The sequence below is a fragment of the Ipomoea triloba genome, chromosome 3 (genome assembly GCF_003576645.1).
Source record: "Ipomoea triloba cultivar NCNSP0323 chromosome 3, ASM357664v1".
Lineage (NCBI taxonomy): Eukaryota > Viridiplantae > Streptophyta > Magnoliopsida > Solanales > Convolvulaceae > Ipomoea > Ipomoea triloba.
In genome coordinates this window covers 8,755,393-8,774,455 of record NC_044918.1, presented here as the reverse complement: position 1 = coordinate 8,774,455, position 19,063 = coordinate 8,755,393, and the positions used below count along the sequence as shown (strand labels likewise).

The 19,063-nt window shown below is 32.7% G+C and overlaps 1 protein-coding gene and 4 non-coding genes across 5 annotated transcripts; all 5 read left to right on the top strand.

Moving 5' to 3' along the window:
* Positions 1 to 1,276: 1,276 nt before the first annotated feature.
* Positions 1,277 to 1,358, top strand: TRNAS-GCU. Its single transcript has one exon. It is a non-coding gene; the product is annotated as a tRNA-Ser (tRNA).
* Positions 1,359 to 5,245: 3,887 nt separating this feature from the next.
* Positions 5,246 to 5,327, top strand: TRNAS-GCU. Its single transcript has one exon. It is a non-coding gene; the product is annotated as a tRNA-Ser (tRNA).
* Positions 5,328 to 6,678: 1,351 nt separating this feature from the next.
* TRNAS-GCU lies at positions 6,679 to 6,760 on the top strand. Its single transcript has one exon. It is a non-coding gene; the product is annotated as a tRNA-Ser (tRNA).
* Positions 6,761 to 8,455: 1,695 nt separating this feature from the next.
* LOC116012866 (replication factor A protein 1-like) lies at positions 8,456 to 16,075 on the top strand. The gene is made up of 10 exons (XM_031252541.1): positions 8,456 to 8,602; positions 14,079 to 14,349; positions 14,440 to 14,536; positions 14,598 to 14,722; positions 14,790 to 14,877; positions 14,952 to 15,084; positions 15,178 to 15,471; positions 15,562 to 15,605; positions 15,724 to 15,785; positions 15,891 to 16,075. Exons 1-10 carry the CDS (start codon positions 8,456 to 8,458, stop codon positions 16,073 to 16,075), a joined length of 1,446 nt encoding a protein of 481 aa, XP_031108401.1.
* Positions 10,383 to 10,464, top strand: TRNAS-GCU. The gene has a single exon. It is a non-coding gene; the product is annotated as a tRNA-Ser (tRNA).
* Positions 16,076 to 19,063: the final 2,988 nt, after the last annotated feature.

The window sequence follows — 19,063 nt, the reverse complement described above, 5'->3', positions numbered from 1 at the left end:
AAGCTTGGTCCTCCTCACCCTTCCAACGCACTCCTCCATCACCTCCATAACAAAGATATAATAGGCAAGTTTAGTTTAATTGTCTATTTTCATTTCTCACAAATTTTTTAGTTTTAGTTTACATTAGAAAAAAAAAAAGAAAAAATAAACATTTTTTGTTCCTAATAAGTTATACTCATGGTATAAACTTAATCTCTAAGTTATAGACATGTCTATTTTTGTCATTGAATTAAAAATATTCCAATTTACTCATGTAACCCTTGAAAAAGTACAGTAGCATTTTTTACAAGTTACAAACGATGAATGAGTAGTTTTCAAATGGCATGGTTTGCAAGTTGTGGGCAAATTAAATTATAATCAGGCTGCTTTCAAAAATAAAATTATAATCAGGCTCGATTTTGCATTGTGAACGATGGTCATTGTCTAAAATGACATTGAGATTATGTGTCTATATATAATTAATATATTATGTGTTTGTAAATAAATTGAAAGCACATAATATTATATTATGTGCCTACAATTAACATGTTATGTGTCTGTAATTAATAAATTATGTGCTTTCTTTATTTACTAGCACATATTTTATTAACTGAAAGCACATAATGGGTTAATTGTAAATACATAATTTTTTTAATCAAGATCTATAATACAAACTAAACCATAATTCATCGTAAAACAAGAGGGGTCACACTTGTGTGAGACCGTCTCACGGATCGTTATTTGTGATACGGGTCAGGTCGGGTTGAATCAACATGCAAATGTCATATTTATATGCTTCAATGTAATACTAATCATGAATAACATCGTTCTCATTTATAAGAAAAAAGGTAATACTTTTGAAGAAAAAATGTATAGTAATAATTTTTCATTTTGCTATAAAGAATTATATTTGACATCAAAAGTATTACATTTTCCATAATAAGTAATGTTCCCCTTACATATAAGAAAAATATAATACTTTTGAGGAAAAATGAAATACTTTTAAATCGAAATGTAAAAGTATTAATTACATTTTCCCTTAAAAATATTACATTAATCATTATAAGTAATAAAAATTTTATTCCTGATTAGTATTACATTTGAACATATAAGTAAGACATTTTTGCGTATGAGTATCACATTTTTACATCTACCCGACCCGTCTCACGGTGACACGGTCTTACACAAGTTTTTGCCTAACATGACTACAAAAGTACGTAGCTTTTTTATTTTTGTTCCTTGACTTGGTCTAAACCCAACCAGTCCTATTAAGTTAAAAATCTTTAAGGCATGTATTGTCGCTTTGGCCGAGTGGTTAAGGCGTGTGCCTGCTAAGTACATAGGGTTTCCCCGTGGGAGTTTGAATCTCTCAGGCGATGCTATTGTTATTCCGATTATATATGACCATATATACCAAACATCAATATTACTAATCAATTCAATTCCACCATTTAACAATCACGGGGTAAGAAGAGTTAGAGTCAAGAAAAGCATACCAAAGGTTGGAGGGTAAGGGCTTGAGTTCTACCTTGGGAGCATGTTCCTTCCCAATCGGTTCAAATGTAGCAAGGGGCTCTTGCATCTCATCAAGCTTGGTCCTCCTCACCCTTCCAACGCACTCCTCCATCACCTCCATAACAAAGATATAATAGGCAAGTTTAGTTTAATTGTCTATTTTCATTTCTCACAAATTTTTTAGTTTTAGTTTACATTAGAAAAAAAAAAAGAAAAAATAAACATTTTTTGTTCCTAATAAGTTAGGCATGCCGAAACGTGAGGAAATATTCCTTTTGACAAACTTGAGCATGATTTTTGCATCATTCCTTGGAGTTGCCACTGCTTCTATCCACTTCGACACATAGTCTATCGCAACAAGGATGTATTCATTCTAAATAAAGAGGGAAATGGACCCATGAAGTCCATCCCCACACATCGAAGAGCTCAACCTCAAGTATCCCTTTATGCGGCATCTCATGCCGTCTTCCAATTGTGCGGTCTTTGGCAATTGTCACATGTCCTCACAAACTCCTTAGCTGTAGCAAATAGGCTTGACCAAAACAACCCAGACTGTAGATTTCCAATGCAGTGCGGTCAACACTCATATGCCCTCCGTAGGGCGAAGAATGGCAATGGGTCAACACACTTACAAACTCCTCTTCTGGGATGCACCTCCTCACAATTCCATCAACACATCTCTTGAACAATAGAGGTTCATCCAAAAATAATTCCTCACATCATGCATGAATCTTTCCTTTTGTGTTAGTTAAAATCCTTGGGGATGTAGCCGCTCACAAAATAGTTCACAATATCGGCAAACCACGACACATAATCTTTCCCTAGCTCACTCAAGATAAAAAGTGTTTCCCCCTTTAAATGAGTCACCAATTGGCAATCTTCATCCTTGTGGCCCTTTAATCTTGAAAGGTGATCTACCACCACATTCTCCGAGCCCTTCTTGTTTCTAATTTCCAAATCAAATTCTTGTGGGAGAAGAACCCAACGAATCAATCTCGGTTTGGCATCTTTCTTATGGAATATGTACCTCAATGCCGCATGGTCCGTATGCACAATCACTTTACTCCCCATCAAATAAGATCTAAACTTGTCCATGGCAAACACCACCTCTATGAACTCTCTTTTCAGTTGTTGTATAGTTTACTTGGGTTTCATCCAGCGTATCACTTGCATAATGGATCACATAATAACTCCTATCTCTCTTCTGACACAAAACCGCCCCAACCGCATTATCACTGGCATCACACATTAGCTCAAACGCAAGGTCCAGTCGGGGGTTGAATGATGGGACACGGAAAAGAGCCTCCTTTAGTCTATCAAATGCCACCATGCAAGATTCATCAAAATTGAAGGCAACATCTTTGGCATGTAGGTGTGTGAGTGGCTTGCAAGCTTGGAAAAGTCCTTGATGAATATCCTATAAAAACCGGTATGGCCCAAGAAACTTCTCACTCCCTTCACGGTGGTCGGTGGTGGCAATTTTGCAATCACGTCAACTTTAGCCGGATCCACTTCTATCCCTCTTGCGGACACCTTGTGCCCAAAAACAATACCCTCGGTGGCCATGAAGTGACACTTCTCCCAATTTAGCAAAGGTTAACCTCTTGACACCTACATAAAACTTTATCAAGATTTGTTAAGCATTCATTGAATGACTTCCCATAGATGGAGAAATCATCCATGAACACTTCCATAATCTCCTCTACTAGCTCGAAAAAAATCGCCATCATACACCTTTGGAAGATGGGCGACGTTACACAAGCTAAATGACATCCTTTTAAATGCAAAGGTGCCATATTGGCATGTGAACGTGGTCATCTCCTGATCATCGGGGTGAATAGAAATATGAAAGTAACCTGAAAAGCCATCTAAAAAGAAAAAATATTCGTTCTTTGACATTCTCTCAAATAGTTGGTCAATGAAGGAAGAGGGTAGTGGTCTTTCCTAGTAGACTTGTTCAACTTTCTATAATCAATGCACATGCAGTGCCTAGTCACAAGTCTAGTAGGAATTAATTCATTATTCTCATTCTCCAGGACCGTTATTCTGCCCTTTTTCGGCACAACATGAATGGGACTAACCCACTTGCTATCTGAAATAGAGTGAATAACATCGACCTCTAGCAATTTCAAAATTTCCTTTTTGACACATCCTTCAAATTGGGGTTCAACCTCTTAAGATGCTCTACGGTGGGCTTGGCATTGTTCTCAAGGTATATTCTATGCATGCAATATTTCGGATCAATGCCAATGAGATCCCCAATTGAATACACTATCACCCTTCTATGCTTTTAAGCACATTAAGCAATTTTTCCATTTCATCATTTTTCAAAACAAGAGTTAACAATCACGGGGTAAGAAGAGTTAGAGTCAAGAAAAGCATACCAAAGGTTGGAGGGTAAGGGCTTGAGTTCTACCTTGGGAGCATGTTCCTTCCCCCAATCGGTTCAAATGTAGCAAGGGGCTCTTGCATCTCATCAAGCTTGGTCCTCCTCACCCTTCCAACGCACTCCTCCATCACCTCCATAACAAAGATATAATAGGCAAGTTTAGTTTAATTGTCTATTTTCATTTCTCACAAATTTTTTAGTTTTAGTTTACATTAGAAAAAAAAAAGAAAAATAAACATTTTTTGTTCCTAATAAGTTATACTCATGGTATAAACTTAATCTCTAAGTTATAGACATGTCTATTTTTGTCATTGAATTAAAATATTCCAATTTACTCATGTAACCCTTGAAAAAGTACAGTAGCATTTTTACAAGTTACAAACGATGAATGAGTAGTTTTCAAATGGCATGGTTTGCAAGTTGTGGGCAAATTAAATTATAATCAGGCTGCTTTCAAAAAATAAAATTATAATCAGGCTCGATTTTGCATTGTGAACGATGGTCATTGTCTAAAATGACATTGAGATTATGTGTCTATATATAATTAATATATTATGTGTTTGTAAATAAATTGAAAGCACATAATATTATATTATGTGCCTACAATTAACATGTTATGTGTCTGTAATTAATAAATTATGTGCTTTCTTTATTTACTAGCACATATTTTATTAACTGAAAGCACATAATGGGTTAATTGTAAATACATAATTTTTTTAATCAAGATCTATAATACAAACTAAACCATAATTCATCGTAAAACAAGAGGGGTCACACTTGTGTGAGACCGTCTCACGGATCGTTATTTGTGATACGGGTCAGGTCGGGTTGAATCAACATGCAAATGTCATATTTATATGCTTCAATGTAATACTAATCATGAATAACATCGTTCTCATTTATAAGAAAAAAGGTAATACTTTTGAAGAAAAAATGTATAGTAATAATTTTTCATTTTGCTATAAAGAATTATATTTGACATCAAAAGTATTACATTTTCCATAATAAGTAATGTTCCCCTTACATATAAGAAAAATATAATACTTTTGAGGAAAAATGAAATACTTTTAAATCGAAATGTAAAAGTATTAATTACATTTTCCCTTAAAAATATTACATTAATCATTATAAGTAATAAAAATTTTATTCCTGATTAGTATTACATTTGAACATATAAGTAAGACATTTTTGCGTATGAGTATCACATTTTTACATCTACCCGACCCGTCTCACGGTGACACGGTCTTACACAAGTTTTTGCCTAACATGACTACAAAAGTACGTAGCTTTTTTATTTTTGTTCCTTGACTTGGTCTAAACCCAACCAGTCCTATTAAGTTAAAAATCTTTAAGGCATGTATTGTCGCTTTGGCCGAGTGGTTAAGGCGTGTGCCTGCTAAGTACATAGGGTTTCCCCGTGGGAGTTTGAATCTCTCAGGCGATGCTATTGTTATTCCGATTATATATGACCATATATACCAAACATCAATATTACTAATCAATTCAATTCCACCATCACCTCCATAACAAAGATATAATAGGCAAGTTTAGTTTAATTGTCTATTTTCATTTCTCACAAATTTTTTAGTTTTAGTTTACATTAGAAAAAAAAAAGAAAAAATAAACATTTTTTGTTCCTAATAAGTAAAAAAAAAAGAAAAAATAAACATTTTTTGTTCCTAATAAGTTATACTCATGGTATAAACTTAATCTCTAAGTTATAGACATGTCTATTTTTGTCATTGAATTAAAAATATTCCAATTTACTCATGTAACCCTTGAAAAAGTACAGTAGCATTTTTTACAAGTTACAAACGATGAATGAGTAGTTTTCAAATGGCATGGTTTGCAAGTTGTGGGCAAATTAAATTATAATCAGGCTGCTTTCAAAAAATAAAATTATAATCAGGCTCGATTTTGCATTGTGAACGATGGTCATTGTCTAAAATGACATTGAGATTATGTGTCTATATATAATTAATATATTATGTGTTTGTAAATAAATTGAAAGCACATAATATTATATTATGTGCCTACAATTAACATGTTATGTGTCTGTAATTAATAAATTATGTGCTTTCTTTATTTACTAGCACATATTTTATTAACTGAAAGCACATAATGGGTTAATTGTAAATACATAATTTTTTTAATCAAGATCTATAATACAAACTAAACCATAATTCATCGTAAAACAAGAGGGGTCACACTTGTGTGAGACCGTCTCACGGATCGTTATTTGTGATACGGGTCAGGTCGGGTTGAATCAACATGCAAATGTCATATTTATATGCTTCAATGTAATACTAATCATGAATAACATCGTTCTCATTTATAAGAAAAAAGGTAATACTTTTGAAGAAAAAATGTATAGTAATAATTTTTCATTTTGCTATAAAGAATTATATTTGACATCAAAAGTATTACATTTTCCATAATAAGTAATGTTCCCCTTACATATAAGAAAAATATAATACTTTTGAGGAAAAATGAAATACTTTTAAATCGAAATGTAAAAGTATTAATTACATTTTCCCTTAAAAATATTACATTAATCATTATAAGTAATAAAAATTTTATTCCTGATTAGTATTACATTTGAACATATAAGTAAGACATTTTTGCGTATGAGTATCACATTTTTACATCTACCCGACCCGTCTCACGGTGACACGGTCTTACACAAGTTTTTGCCTAACATGACTACAAAAGTACGTAGCTTTTTTATTTTTGTTCCTTGACTTGGTCTAAACCCAACCAGTCCTATTAAGTTAAAAATCTTTAAGGCATGTATTGTCGCTTTGGCCGAGTGGTTAAGGCGTGTGCCTGCTAAGTACATAGGGTTTCCCCGTGGGAGTTTGAATCTCTCAGGCGATGCTATTGTTATTCCGATTATATATGACCATATATAACCAAACATCAATATTACTAATCAATTCAATTCCACCATACTATCAAATATGCAAAATCCATTCCAATTACCGAGTATTTTATTCTCATTCACATTCCGATTGCATGTTTGGACCAAACACACCCTTAATGATTTAATTATTCTTTCATGACAATTTTTTATTACATTTAGATATAATCTTTCTTATATCTGCAATTTAGATTATGAACATGCATCCAAATCTTTTTTCCTTTTAAAATTTTGACATAACCCTAGTTGAGACAAAAGGTGAAAATGTACTATTCAAAAATTGAGTTTTGGTGTAAATGAAGTTGATACAGTGGAGATTGTCAATGTTATGATTGCAATTTTTCAAAACCTATCTACTTTTTGGAAAAAAAAAAAACTAACAAAAATATTATAGGCAAGTTTAGTTTAATTGTCTATTTTCATTTTTCACAAAATTTTTTATTTTATTTTACATTAGAAAAAAGAAAAAAAAAACATTTTTTGTTCCTAATAAGTTATACTCATGGTAGAAACTTAATCTCTAAGTTATAGACATATCTATTTTTGTCATTGAATTAAAAATATTCCAATTTATTCATGTAACCCTTGAAAAAGTACAGTAGCATTTTTTACAAGTTACAAACGATGAAGGAGTAGTTTTCAAATGGCATGGTTTGCAAGTTGTGGAAAAATTAAATTATAACCAGGCTGCTTTCAAAAAAAAATTATAATCAGGCTCGATTTTGCATTGTGAACGATGGTCATTGTCTAAAATGACATTGAGATTATGTGTCTACAATTAATATAGTATGTGTTTGTAAATAAATTGAAAGCACATAATACTAATTATATTATGTGCCTACAATAAACATATTATGTGTCTGCAATTAATAAATTAGGTGCTTTCTTTATTTACAAGCACAAATTTTATTAACTGAAAGCACATAATGGGTTAATTGTAAATACATAATTTTTTTTAATCAAGATCTATAATACAAACTGAACCGTAATTCATCATATAACAGAAGGGGTCACACTTGTGTGAGACCGTCTCACGGATCCTTCTTTGTGATACGGTTCGGGTCGGATTGAATCAACATGCAAATGTCATATTTATATGCTTAAATATAATACTAATCATGAGTTACATTTTTGTCATTTTTAAGAGAAAATATAATACTTTTGAAGAAAAAAATGTATAGTAATAATTTTTGGGAAAAGGGTCAAATAAGCCATCCAACATTACCTAATGAGTCAATTAGACCCCTGAACATTTGAAAGTAGCAATTAAACCTATCAACATTGTATTTTGATTCAAAAAGGTCCATAAACCAGTTAATGACCTGTGATCACAGGTCATTGGGATTCCAGCCAAATTTCCGGCACACTCAGGCCATATTCCGGCACAAAAATCACCGACGATCATTGAACGGTCGCCGATGACTCACTTGCCTTCTCCGGTGAGAGAAGGCAACCCATCGATTGCCTTCTCACTAGTCGACAGAGGAGAGGAATTCGTGTCAGGTATTTTGGCGATTGTGCAGTCTTTTAGATCGAGGAAGAACACGGGGCGCTCGGTGATTGGGCTGTTGCTTGCATTGCTCATGGTCTTTGTGTTCTTAAATTCTTCTTCTTCATAAAATGGCAATGTCGGCGAGGTTAATGAAAGCTTGATGAGGTTAACCGACAATGGCCAATTGGTCCTCCAGAATTTCAAGAATGATTGGGCTAATGCTCACCAGAAGATCGTTTCTGAATCGGACTCTTCTTCGTCTTCTTCCTGCGATGTTGTTCTCAAACGTCAGATGAAGGATGTTTTTGTAAGTTTCTTTATACTAATTAAAGATTCAATTTTTAACAGGAATCCTTGCTGTTTTTGTCGCTTTTTTTTTTCTGCAGAAAAATCCAATTTTTTTTACGCATTCTTTGTTATTTCCGGATTATGTTGATTTCTTCTGCGAATATATGTGTATTTTGTTCTTTTTCTGTGTTATTCTTTGACCCACCCGTGAGGTAGTGGGTGGCATGGGCAGTTGCTTTAGAAATGTTAAACTCTGACTCTGACCGTGAAGTACGATCGCCAGTGATTTTTGTGCCGGAATATGGACCGAGTGTGTCGGATATTTGACCGGAATCTTAATGACCTGTGATCACAGGTCATTAACAGGTTCATGGACTTTTTTGCATCAAAATACAATGTTGACGGGTTGAATCAACATGCAAATGTCATATTTATATGCTTAAATATAATACAAACTTTTAAAAACACTTCAAAAATTGAGTTTTGGTGTAAATGAAGTTGATACAGTGGAGGTTGTCAATGTTATGATTGCAATTTTTCAAAACCTTTCTACTTTTTGGAAAAAAAAAAAAAAACTAACGAAAATATCATAGGCAAGTTTAGTTTAATTGTCTATTTTCATTTTTCACAAAATTTTTTGTTTTATTTTACATTAGAAAAAAGAAAAAAAAACATTTTTTGTTCCTAATAAGTTATACTCATTGTATAAACTTAATCTCTAAGTTACAGACATGTCTATTTTTGTCATTGAATTAAAAATATTCCAATTTATTCATGTAACCCTTGAAAAAGTACAGTAGCATTTTTTACAAGTTACAAACGATGAATGAGTAGTTTTCAAATGGCATGGTTTGCAAGTTGTGGACAAATTAAATTATAATCAGGCTGCTCTCAAAAAAAAAAATTATAATCAGGCTCGATTTTGCATTGTGAACGATGGTCATTGTCTAAAATGGCATTGAGATTATGTGTCTACAATTAATATAGTATATGTTTGTAAATAAATTGAAAGCACATAATATTAATTATATTATGTGCCTACAATGAACATATTATGTGTCTGTAATTAATAAATTATGTGCTTTTTTTATTTACAAGCACATATTTTATTAACTGAAAGCACATAATGGGTTAATTGTAAATACATAATTTTTTTTAATCAAGATCTATAATACAAACTGAACCGTAATTCATCATATAACAGGAGGGTCACACTTGTGTGAGACCGTCTCACGGATCCTTATTTGTTATACGGTTCGGGTCGGGTTGAATCAACATGCAAATGTCATATTTATATGCTTAAATATAATACTAATCAGGAATTACATTTTTGTCTTTTATAAGAGAAAATGTAATACTTTTGAAGAAAAAAATGTATAGTAATAATTTTTCATTTGGATATAAAGAATTCTATTTGACATCAAAAGTATTACATTTTCCATAATAAGTAATGTTTCCTTTACATATAAGAAAAATATAATACTTTTGAGAAAAAATGAAATACTTTTAAATCGAAATGTAAAACTATTACATTTCCCCTTAAAAATATTACATTTACCATTATAAGTAATAAAATTTTTATTCCCGATTAGTATTTCATTTGAGCATATAAGTAAGACATTTGTGCGTATAAGTATCACATTTTTACATTTACCCAACCCGTCTCACGGTGACACGGTTTCACACAAGTTTTTGCCTAACATAATTACAAGAGTACGTAGCTTTTTTTATTTTTTGTTCCTTGACTTGGTCTAAAACCAACCATTCCTGTTAAGTTAAAAATCTTTAAGGCATGTATTGTCGCTTTGGCCGAGTGGTTAAGGCGTGTGCCTGCTAAGTACATGGGGTTTCCCCGCGAGAGTTCGAATCTCTCAGGCGACGCTACAGACTTTTAAAAACACATGTACCGTTATTCCGATTATATGATCATACATAACGAAACATCAATATTTTGGTAATCAATCCAATTCCACCATACTATCAAACATGCAAAATACATTCACCAAACTCATTCCAGTTACCAAGTATTTTATTCACATTCAGATTGCATGTTTGAACCAAATACACCCTTAATTATTTAATTGTTCTTTCATGACATTTTTTTTATTACATTTAGCTATAATCTTTCCTATATATGCAATTTAGATTATGAACATGCATTCTCTTGTCTTATTTGGTATTTATATCTTCAAATAATAAAAATATAAAGATTCATAGTCGTTCCATTGTTGTATAGAAAGTTCAATCTTTTTTTCTTTTTAAAATTTTGGCATAACTTTAGTTGAGACAAATGGTGAAAATTTACTTTTTAAAAAGTGAGTTTTGGTTTAATTGTCTATTTTGTTGTGAAAAACAAAAAAACTAATAAAGATATCATTGGCGAGTTTAGTTTAATTGTCTATTTTCATTTTTGATTAGGAAAAGAAAAAAAATATTTTTGGTTCCTAATAAGTTATACTCATGATATAAACTCAATCTCTAAGTTATAGACTGGTGGTTGCTGTAAAATTTTGGTTCGTTTGCCTCAACAAATTTTATTTTTTTTTCAAAAATAACATGTTTGATCCTCAAATTAGACTTGTGATATAGATTTAGTCTTTAATTTGAGTTATTAGTATACCGTTTTTTTTTTTTTTTGTTTCTATGTTATTTATAATGTTACATTTTTTGTTTTCTTTAAACAAAAATGATAAACGTTAAGGACACAAAGATAATATATATTGTGGGGCACCAATGTTGTAAGCTTTAATTGGCCATCATATATATTTGCCTTCAACACTTCGAAAAATTCTTTCACCAACCAAACATTAGACTTTAAGACTTTAAGAAATTATATTCTTGAAAAAATAATTAAAATTTTTCCGAACTAAATGGATAATTTTTTTTAGAATGAATTGATTACTTCTTTGCGGAGCATAGAGGTAGCATGGTGCTATACAAGTGATCAATGAAATGTGTGAACGCTCAACCAATAGGTTAATTCGGGGATGGGACTGGGCGGGGAGGGGTATCCCCGTCCCCGTCGGGGAATTACAAAAATTCTCCGTCCCCATTCCCGATCCCTGCAAAATTTTTCCATCCACGGGGACGGAACACATTGCTTGTCATCCCTAATAAGATTGTATTGTAACTATTCCTTCTTTATTTATGCAAATAAAATAATTCATATCTTCTATCATGATATTAAGAATTGCTATGACATCTCCATCAATGCATTTTTTTGTGATTTTTGAAACAATGCATAATGATGTGGAGGAAAGCTAGAGAAGCCAAGAGAAAGAAAAATGGGTTTGTATATGTCCCTCAAGTGTTGGTTTAGTGTGGGGCACCCCAGGAAAGAAAAAAATCTGAAAACATATGCAGCGCACAGCAAACGCCTAGTTGGGCACGTGCACTGTTGGCGCGTTATGCATTGCCTTTATTTTTTAAGCATTGATCAAGTCGCCCGACCGAGGTCCGACTTGGCGTGTGGGCCCCCAAGGCCTAGGCCGAGATATCAAGCTGGTCCCGAGTCGGTTCGTCCCATGTCCTACTTTTAATATATCCATCATGAAGAGATAAAATGTTTTGGACACTGCACGCACGTACTATCTCTATCCTACAAAGGGCGCTAATGAAAATATTTCAAACATTTAAATTCCTAGCCACTCAGCTCTATATATCGAGCCCAATCTGAAGTTCACATAAGGTTAACGAACAACAACAACCCAACTAAGAAATTAAGTCGAGCTTACTCTGAGTGCTAAAATCATTCTCTGATCTAGATCTCAAATGCTTACAGAATATTCTTCCATATTCTGTCGAGTTTCAGTCTTCAACACTAACTATTAACTATCCTTTGCTTGTTCTAAGGATATATAGAGTTATCTTCTCTCAATGCGACTTGATGTACACCCCTTGACAACGAAGATAGGTACGTAGTGAAGAGCGTGCATTGAGTGAAGAAAGTTGTTCGAATGATTGTTGAAGATAAGGAATTTTAGCAAGTAACCAAGTTGACTTCGTTTACAACTAATGTGAAAGACTGCCCTCACTTATATTTGGATAATACTAGTGAAACCTCCTTGTATTGAAGAGAATAGTGGAGTATGAATTTTTCAAAGCACTATAAAATATACTCAACTCAATATCTAATTACTCTATTTATTTGTTTATTGAGTTTAAGTACACACAATCACATTTCCAAACATGCTATAAACTCTTTCAAGACAAGCTAAACCCTTTTGCTATGTCTAAACACTAAGGGTGTGTTTGGTTGGTGGGTTTTTAGACATAAGGAATGGGTATGAAAGTGATTGCATGTGTTTGGTTGATAGGTTTTGTGAATGCTACTATGGGTTTGGAATACCCCATTAATGAGAAAACTCATACTCTTATTAAATAAGGGTTTCATCTCCCTTCCTTCTTTCTTCCCCAACTATTAATAATCATTCCCATTCCACCCAACTACCAAACATGCTAAATACTTTCACCAAAACCTATTACCATTACCAAGTATTTGATACCCATTCCGATTCCGATTCCCATGTGCGAACCAAAGGCACCCTAAAATTAATTTTTTGAAAAAGTTTAAAAAATCTATTCAACCCCATCTCCAAAGTCTCAACTCTAGACTTTTTGCTTGTTCGAGACAAAACATTATTATACATATTTATATTATTGAATTATATATACTTGAATAAATGTGTGTGCATTTATTTATTTATTTATTATAATGTTATTATCTATAAATAAATATAGATATGTATATATCTACTCTATAATAAAGCAACAATGCCCTGGTGTAGTTTTCCCGCCCAATGGATACGGCGTCGTTTAGCTGTCATTATGTTTTCGATGAAATTCTTTAATATACATTAAATACGTGTACATCAGTAGGTTTGTATTTACAATCTTTTTTTTTTAACAATGTATGTATTAGTCGGCTCAATGAATTGCATCTCAAGTTTCCAGTAACTATCAGAACACTCCCACAATGTCTCATTAAATGTTGGAATACGAATCGCTGGACCATAATACAAATATTTCAAACTGATTATTACATATGAATACATTCGTTCTCAAAGGATGTGTATATTAAATAAGATAATGATGATGGTTCATGCTTCCAAAGCTTGCCTTTTCGCTTCTCTATAACACTTCATATCATATTGTACCTGTATATAAAGAAGCCGAAACATGAACCATTTTCAGCCACATACTATACCTCCACAGTTGAATATTGAACTAAAATCATGCCTTCTCAATATGTCTCTGCCCACGAACTTAGTCCTCTGCACACGAGAAGAGCAATGAGGCTCATATTAGTAAGGACCTACGAAGTACCAGAAAAAAGAGGAGGAAATCTGATGAAAAGTAAAGAGTGTCTGTTTCACGATGATAAGGTGAATGCTTACTGTTTTTTTTTCCCCTCTCCTTAATCTGCACTTGCTTTGTTGTTTTTTTTCCCTCTCTTTAATCTGCACTTGCTTTGTTATTGTTTACAAATGTTGTAGGGAACTTACATCCATGCCAACATTTCAAAGGAAGAGGTTGAAAAATATTCCAAAGTATTTGAAGAGGGGAAGGTCTACTCTATAAAGAACTTTCTGGTGGTGACTAACTACTACAAATATAAAACAACTACACACAAGTATCTTATCAAGTTCAACTACAAAACAGTGGTCAAAGAGAGTAAAAGCAGACAATTTCCTACCCATATGCTTCGCATTAAGTCGTTTGAATCATTGAGGAATCCTGTTGAAGTCAATGAAACTGAGCTATTTGGTAATTATGTTATTGTCTGCTTATATTGTCTTTTTTTTAATATATTTTGTAATGCCCTGAACCTACAATTGGATCATTTTTTCCTAACAGATGTCATAGGTCGAGTGGTAGAAATTTATTCTCCAGTGCAGAAGCTAATTGCTGGGAAAGCAGCCACTCTAATCGACTTCGTGATTGCTGATACCCAGTGAGTTATTTTTTTTTTCCACACTATCACCACAGTTTGACTAATTGAGTTTTTTGGTTAGGAACATTCATTTGAAATGCACGGTATGGGATGAGCATGTTGCTGCTATTCATCAATTCTACAACATAGATGTGGAACAACCTATCATTGTTGCCATTCAACTCTGTAGGGCTAAGATTGTAAATGGTAAGTATCTGTTGCTTTTTATTACACAATTTACGATCCGTTTGAAATATATTCTGTTTTTTTTTAGGTGAAGTGAGGATTACTAGCTCCTATGATGCCACAAACTGTGGATTAATCACAGTTTTGCTGAGTTTGCTGAATTTAGGTCCAAGTATGTACTAATACATGTTATGTTTCATAACACTATATGTTTCACTCTATATCACTCTCTAATGCAATATTTTTTTAGACTTGCTACTGAGAATAGTCCACATCGTAGTATTACTACTACAACTGTTCTATCTGAATCTACTGGCTTAGGTGATCTCCAAAGTGGTTCTATAACTATCACCACTTTGTCTGATTTGGTGATGAAAGAGGAGGTAATTGCACCATCAACAATATAATTTCTCATATACTGTGACCCCTAAAACCCTATTTTTTCAGCTGTGACCCCTAAAACCCTTTTTTTTCAGGATGGTGACTACTATGTCCCTGCTCAGATTGTTGGTATTCAGGGTTCCCGTAAAGGTGATTGGTATTACACCTCATGCATGTCACAAGGTTGCAATAAGAAGTTAAGCGTGAGAGACAATGGTCTCCTAATTTGTGGCAAGTGCAACAAGAAGTGGGAAGAAGGATGTGTTCGATATAAAGTGGTTGTGAGAGTGGTGGATAAAAGAGATGATGCTCTCTTTTTACTTTGGGATAGAGAGTGTGCAGATTTGGTTGGGGTCCTGGCAAGCTTATTGTTTGAAAAGTATCTAAAGGTAATTTACTATTTACAACCTCCATCTAAATATACAGAAAGAATGTATTCTAAATTTTCATTCTGTTGTAATTTTTACTTTTATTTTTAGGTGGACATTGACATTCCACCAGAATTGGAATCGCTAATAGGAATGTCAATGATCTTTAAAGTGTCACTAAAAAGAGACCAAATGCGTGGACCTATTTCAGCATATAATGTGATGAGAGTTATAAGGGATCAGGCTTTAATTAGTTGATGAATACTGTTCTAGGCTCAATGATACCCAAGAGAAGGATCTCATTTCAAGAATGATTGAAGAAGATGATGATGATAGTTCTGACTCTGATGAGGTAAAATTTTCAAACAAGTGGCTAATAAGCTAATATTCATATACTTATTCTCATATTGTACACTAACTCTTTTCCTATTTAAACTCAGTCTCAGGAATTGAAGGATCGAAAGGTGATGAAGTAAACAGCTCGGTGAATGCCACTCAAGAGAAGGGAAAGGAGACAGACTCTGAGAATTCAGACACTATCAAGAGGTGTCTAATGGACCAATTTTCTACATCAACCAAACTGAAGAAGTCGGGGATGGTGACTGTGAAGACTGAAAAGATTTAAATGTGCAACTGATGTTTCCAAGACACTTTATTTATTTTTTGCCCATGCTGTTAGACTTTTCAACTTGGTAACACTGTGAAGACCTAGCAAATTGTTAAAACATTCAATTTCCTTTTCCAATCTACAATTTCATTTTGCTAGCACAGTGTAAAGTATTTTTGTGTAATTTCCAGACAATAAATGAATTCTCCTCTTTATTACAGTGTTTAATCCATCATTTAAAACAGTTTATACACATTATGCAAGTAACAAAAGTAAAAAAAAAAAAACTTAGAACAGTTTAGTATTTTCACATTTCTAACTCTGTTTTCTACTTACTTTAATAAAAAACCAAAATAAAATTCTCTTCATATAGTTGGGATGATTTTTCTCTCAATGAACTCATAATCTTTATTTACTGTGACACTTTCAAATTGGTATACTGAGTTGTCTCAATGAACTGAACTAAGAAAATTGTAGTTCTTTCACATTTTTATAAGAGTTTTGTAGTTACTTAAAAAAAAAACCAAACAAAATGAAAAAAAATAAATAAAACTTGGGTGGATTTTTCTCTCAATGAACTGTAATACTTGATTTCCACTGAGAAATGCAAACAATACAACTGACTTCATGAGCACTAGCAACTTCAAAAGATTAGTATTGAAATGGGAGATGAGACTATACAATTAAAAATTACATCCTTATCATAGTTGTTACATTTCAACTTCAACATTTTTGTAACATGAAAATAAAGACTTAACACCAACAAATGTAATAAAACCATGATATTTTGTCGCTTACATGAGCTGTATTTTACTTGCAAAAATGTGAATTCTTAAACTGACTTAAAAAAACAAATAAGTTGAACTTCGATTCATTTTTTTCTCAAAAACATATAATAATAATAAAAAGATATAATGTAATACCACTATTCAAAACAGATTTAGCCATGTTGGTGAGTAAAAAAAGCAATACAAAAGATCACACCATAATTTTTTTTTCTATTCCTTATAAAAAACTGAATTTCAATACTAAAAAAAGTTATGAGAATGCAAATCTCATTCCAATAGTATTATACAGTTATACCATTTCAGTTCATAAATAAATAAGACATTTATTACGCTGTTTAATCGTTCATTTTAAACACCTTATACACGTTATGGAAGTAACCAAAACCGATTGTTGTTCAAAAAAAGAGCCAAATTACAGCATACAAACTCTACAATCAAGTGTTTCCTGTTCCTGACTAAATAAAAGAATACAAAATATCAAACCAAAATCTTTGTTTTATAATCTACTCTAAAATCAACTGAGCTTCAATACTAAAACAAGGCTTAAGAATGCCCATGTCATCATTTGCCAATTGTGTTACACAGTTATTAGATGAAACCAGCCGTCAATGGCTCTTCATGCTAAAGAACTGTGCATTTCCTTCGTATACATTACAGTAACTACAACTACTAAATAATAGCCAAACAGATCATATTCATCCCAAGGCATCAGAACTGTAATATCATAATATGCCAAAAACAAAAAAAAAATGTTAGTAAAATCCACCACGTATACATATACAGTAAACAGATTTCTGCATTTGGCATACATATGTATGCAATTCCCTATAAGCAGCACACATTTTACATTTCAATGGAAAATGAAAAGTCATTTGATAGAAAGTAATAAATGATATATTACACTAATCATTACTTTATTCAGTTTTTTTATAAATAACATCATGTCATTGGTTGTTCTCTAATAAATGATATAAGTATGAACCATCATTATTACTTAGTTTTTTAGCAAATAACATGTACACAACATCAAACTCTCAATCTTTAACACAGAGTTCAGCAATTTAGCAGCAAAAAACATTATGAGGCAAATCTTCACTTCAACCACAATAGGCAACAAGAGAAAACAGGCAGTTACAGATAAAGGTAATTCATATTCGAACACTTACCTCTCAATTAGGAGCCATAATCAGAAATTCATATTTGACTGTTCTATCTGTTGCTGATTTGCACATTGCTTTGTTATTCTCTTCAACACTTTGACTATATGCATATTTGAAATGTTCTTCACTGCAAAAGTATTTGAAAATTTAGTCTCAGCATCCATATACTATCATGATTTTCTTATAAATATTAAATTGATGAGCTTCGAGTTGCTTGCCTACTATAATAGAGAGTTCAGACGTACATTTAGAATTCAAAAATGCTCGAAATTAACGGTGTGATAAACAGAATACGAAAACCCTAATCTATATGAACCATACATCGAAAAATATACTATTCGTTTTAGCTAAGCATGCAACGACAGATTTAAAAACCTGAATGTTAGTACAAATCAAAGAATTATACTCATCAAAAGAGTAGGTTAACTTAGCTGTTTACAGGATCAGGGCCGATGTGCTTAAATCCATTGTTCATCACCAATTTGTACCTAAAATCAAACCTTGCAAAACTATAAACGACCGATCTGTTACACAGATCGGACAATTTTAGCACATAACTGTACGTATAATGGCAGCGTACGAGAGAAGAGCTATCGCGGGAGAGAAGAGCTGTCGGGAGAGAGAAGAACGCAGTCCGAGTCTGGAAGATGAAGGGCCGGCCGGTAGTCTATCGGCAACGTTTATATATGATCTTTCTTTGGACCGGGTTTTTGGTCCAATGTTTGGGTCTAAATTTGGGTCATATGTTAGTTCATTTGTTTTGGTGGTAGTTAGCTGTTTTTATTTCTTTTATTTCTTTCAGAAATGAATTTCAGCATACCTTAATAACGAACATGTATTATAATCATTTTGTTTAGTTTAATTACAATATCATTATGAACATATATTAACATAGTTTGTAACAGTTTCATTAATTTTTTTTTTTTTTGTGTAGAAAATGTTCAAGTTCTTGGGTTAAGTAATTCTACAACTCATTTCTCACAACAAGGTCAATATAGTAAGTCTCAAAGAAGATTGGTGCCACATGGATCTCCTATAAATGATACATCGATGAGTAG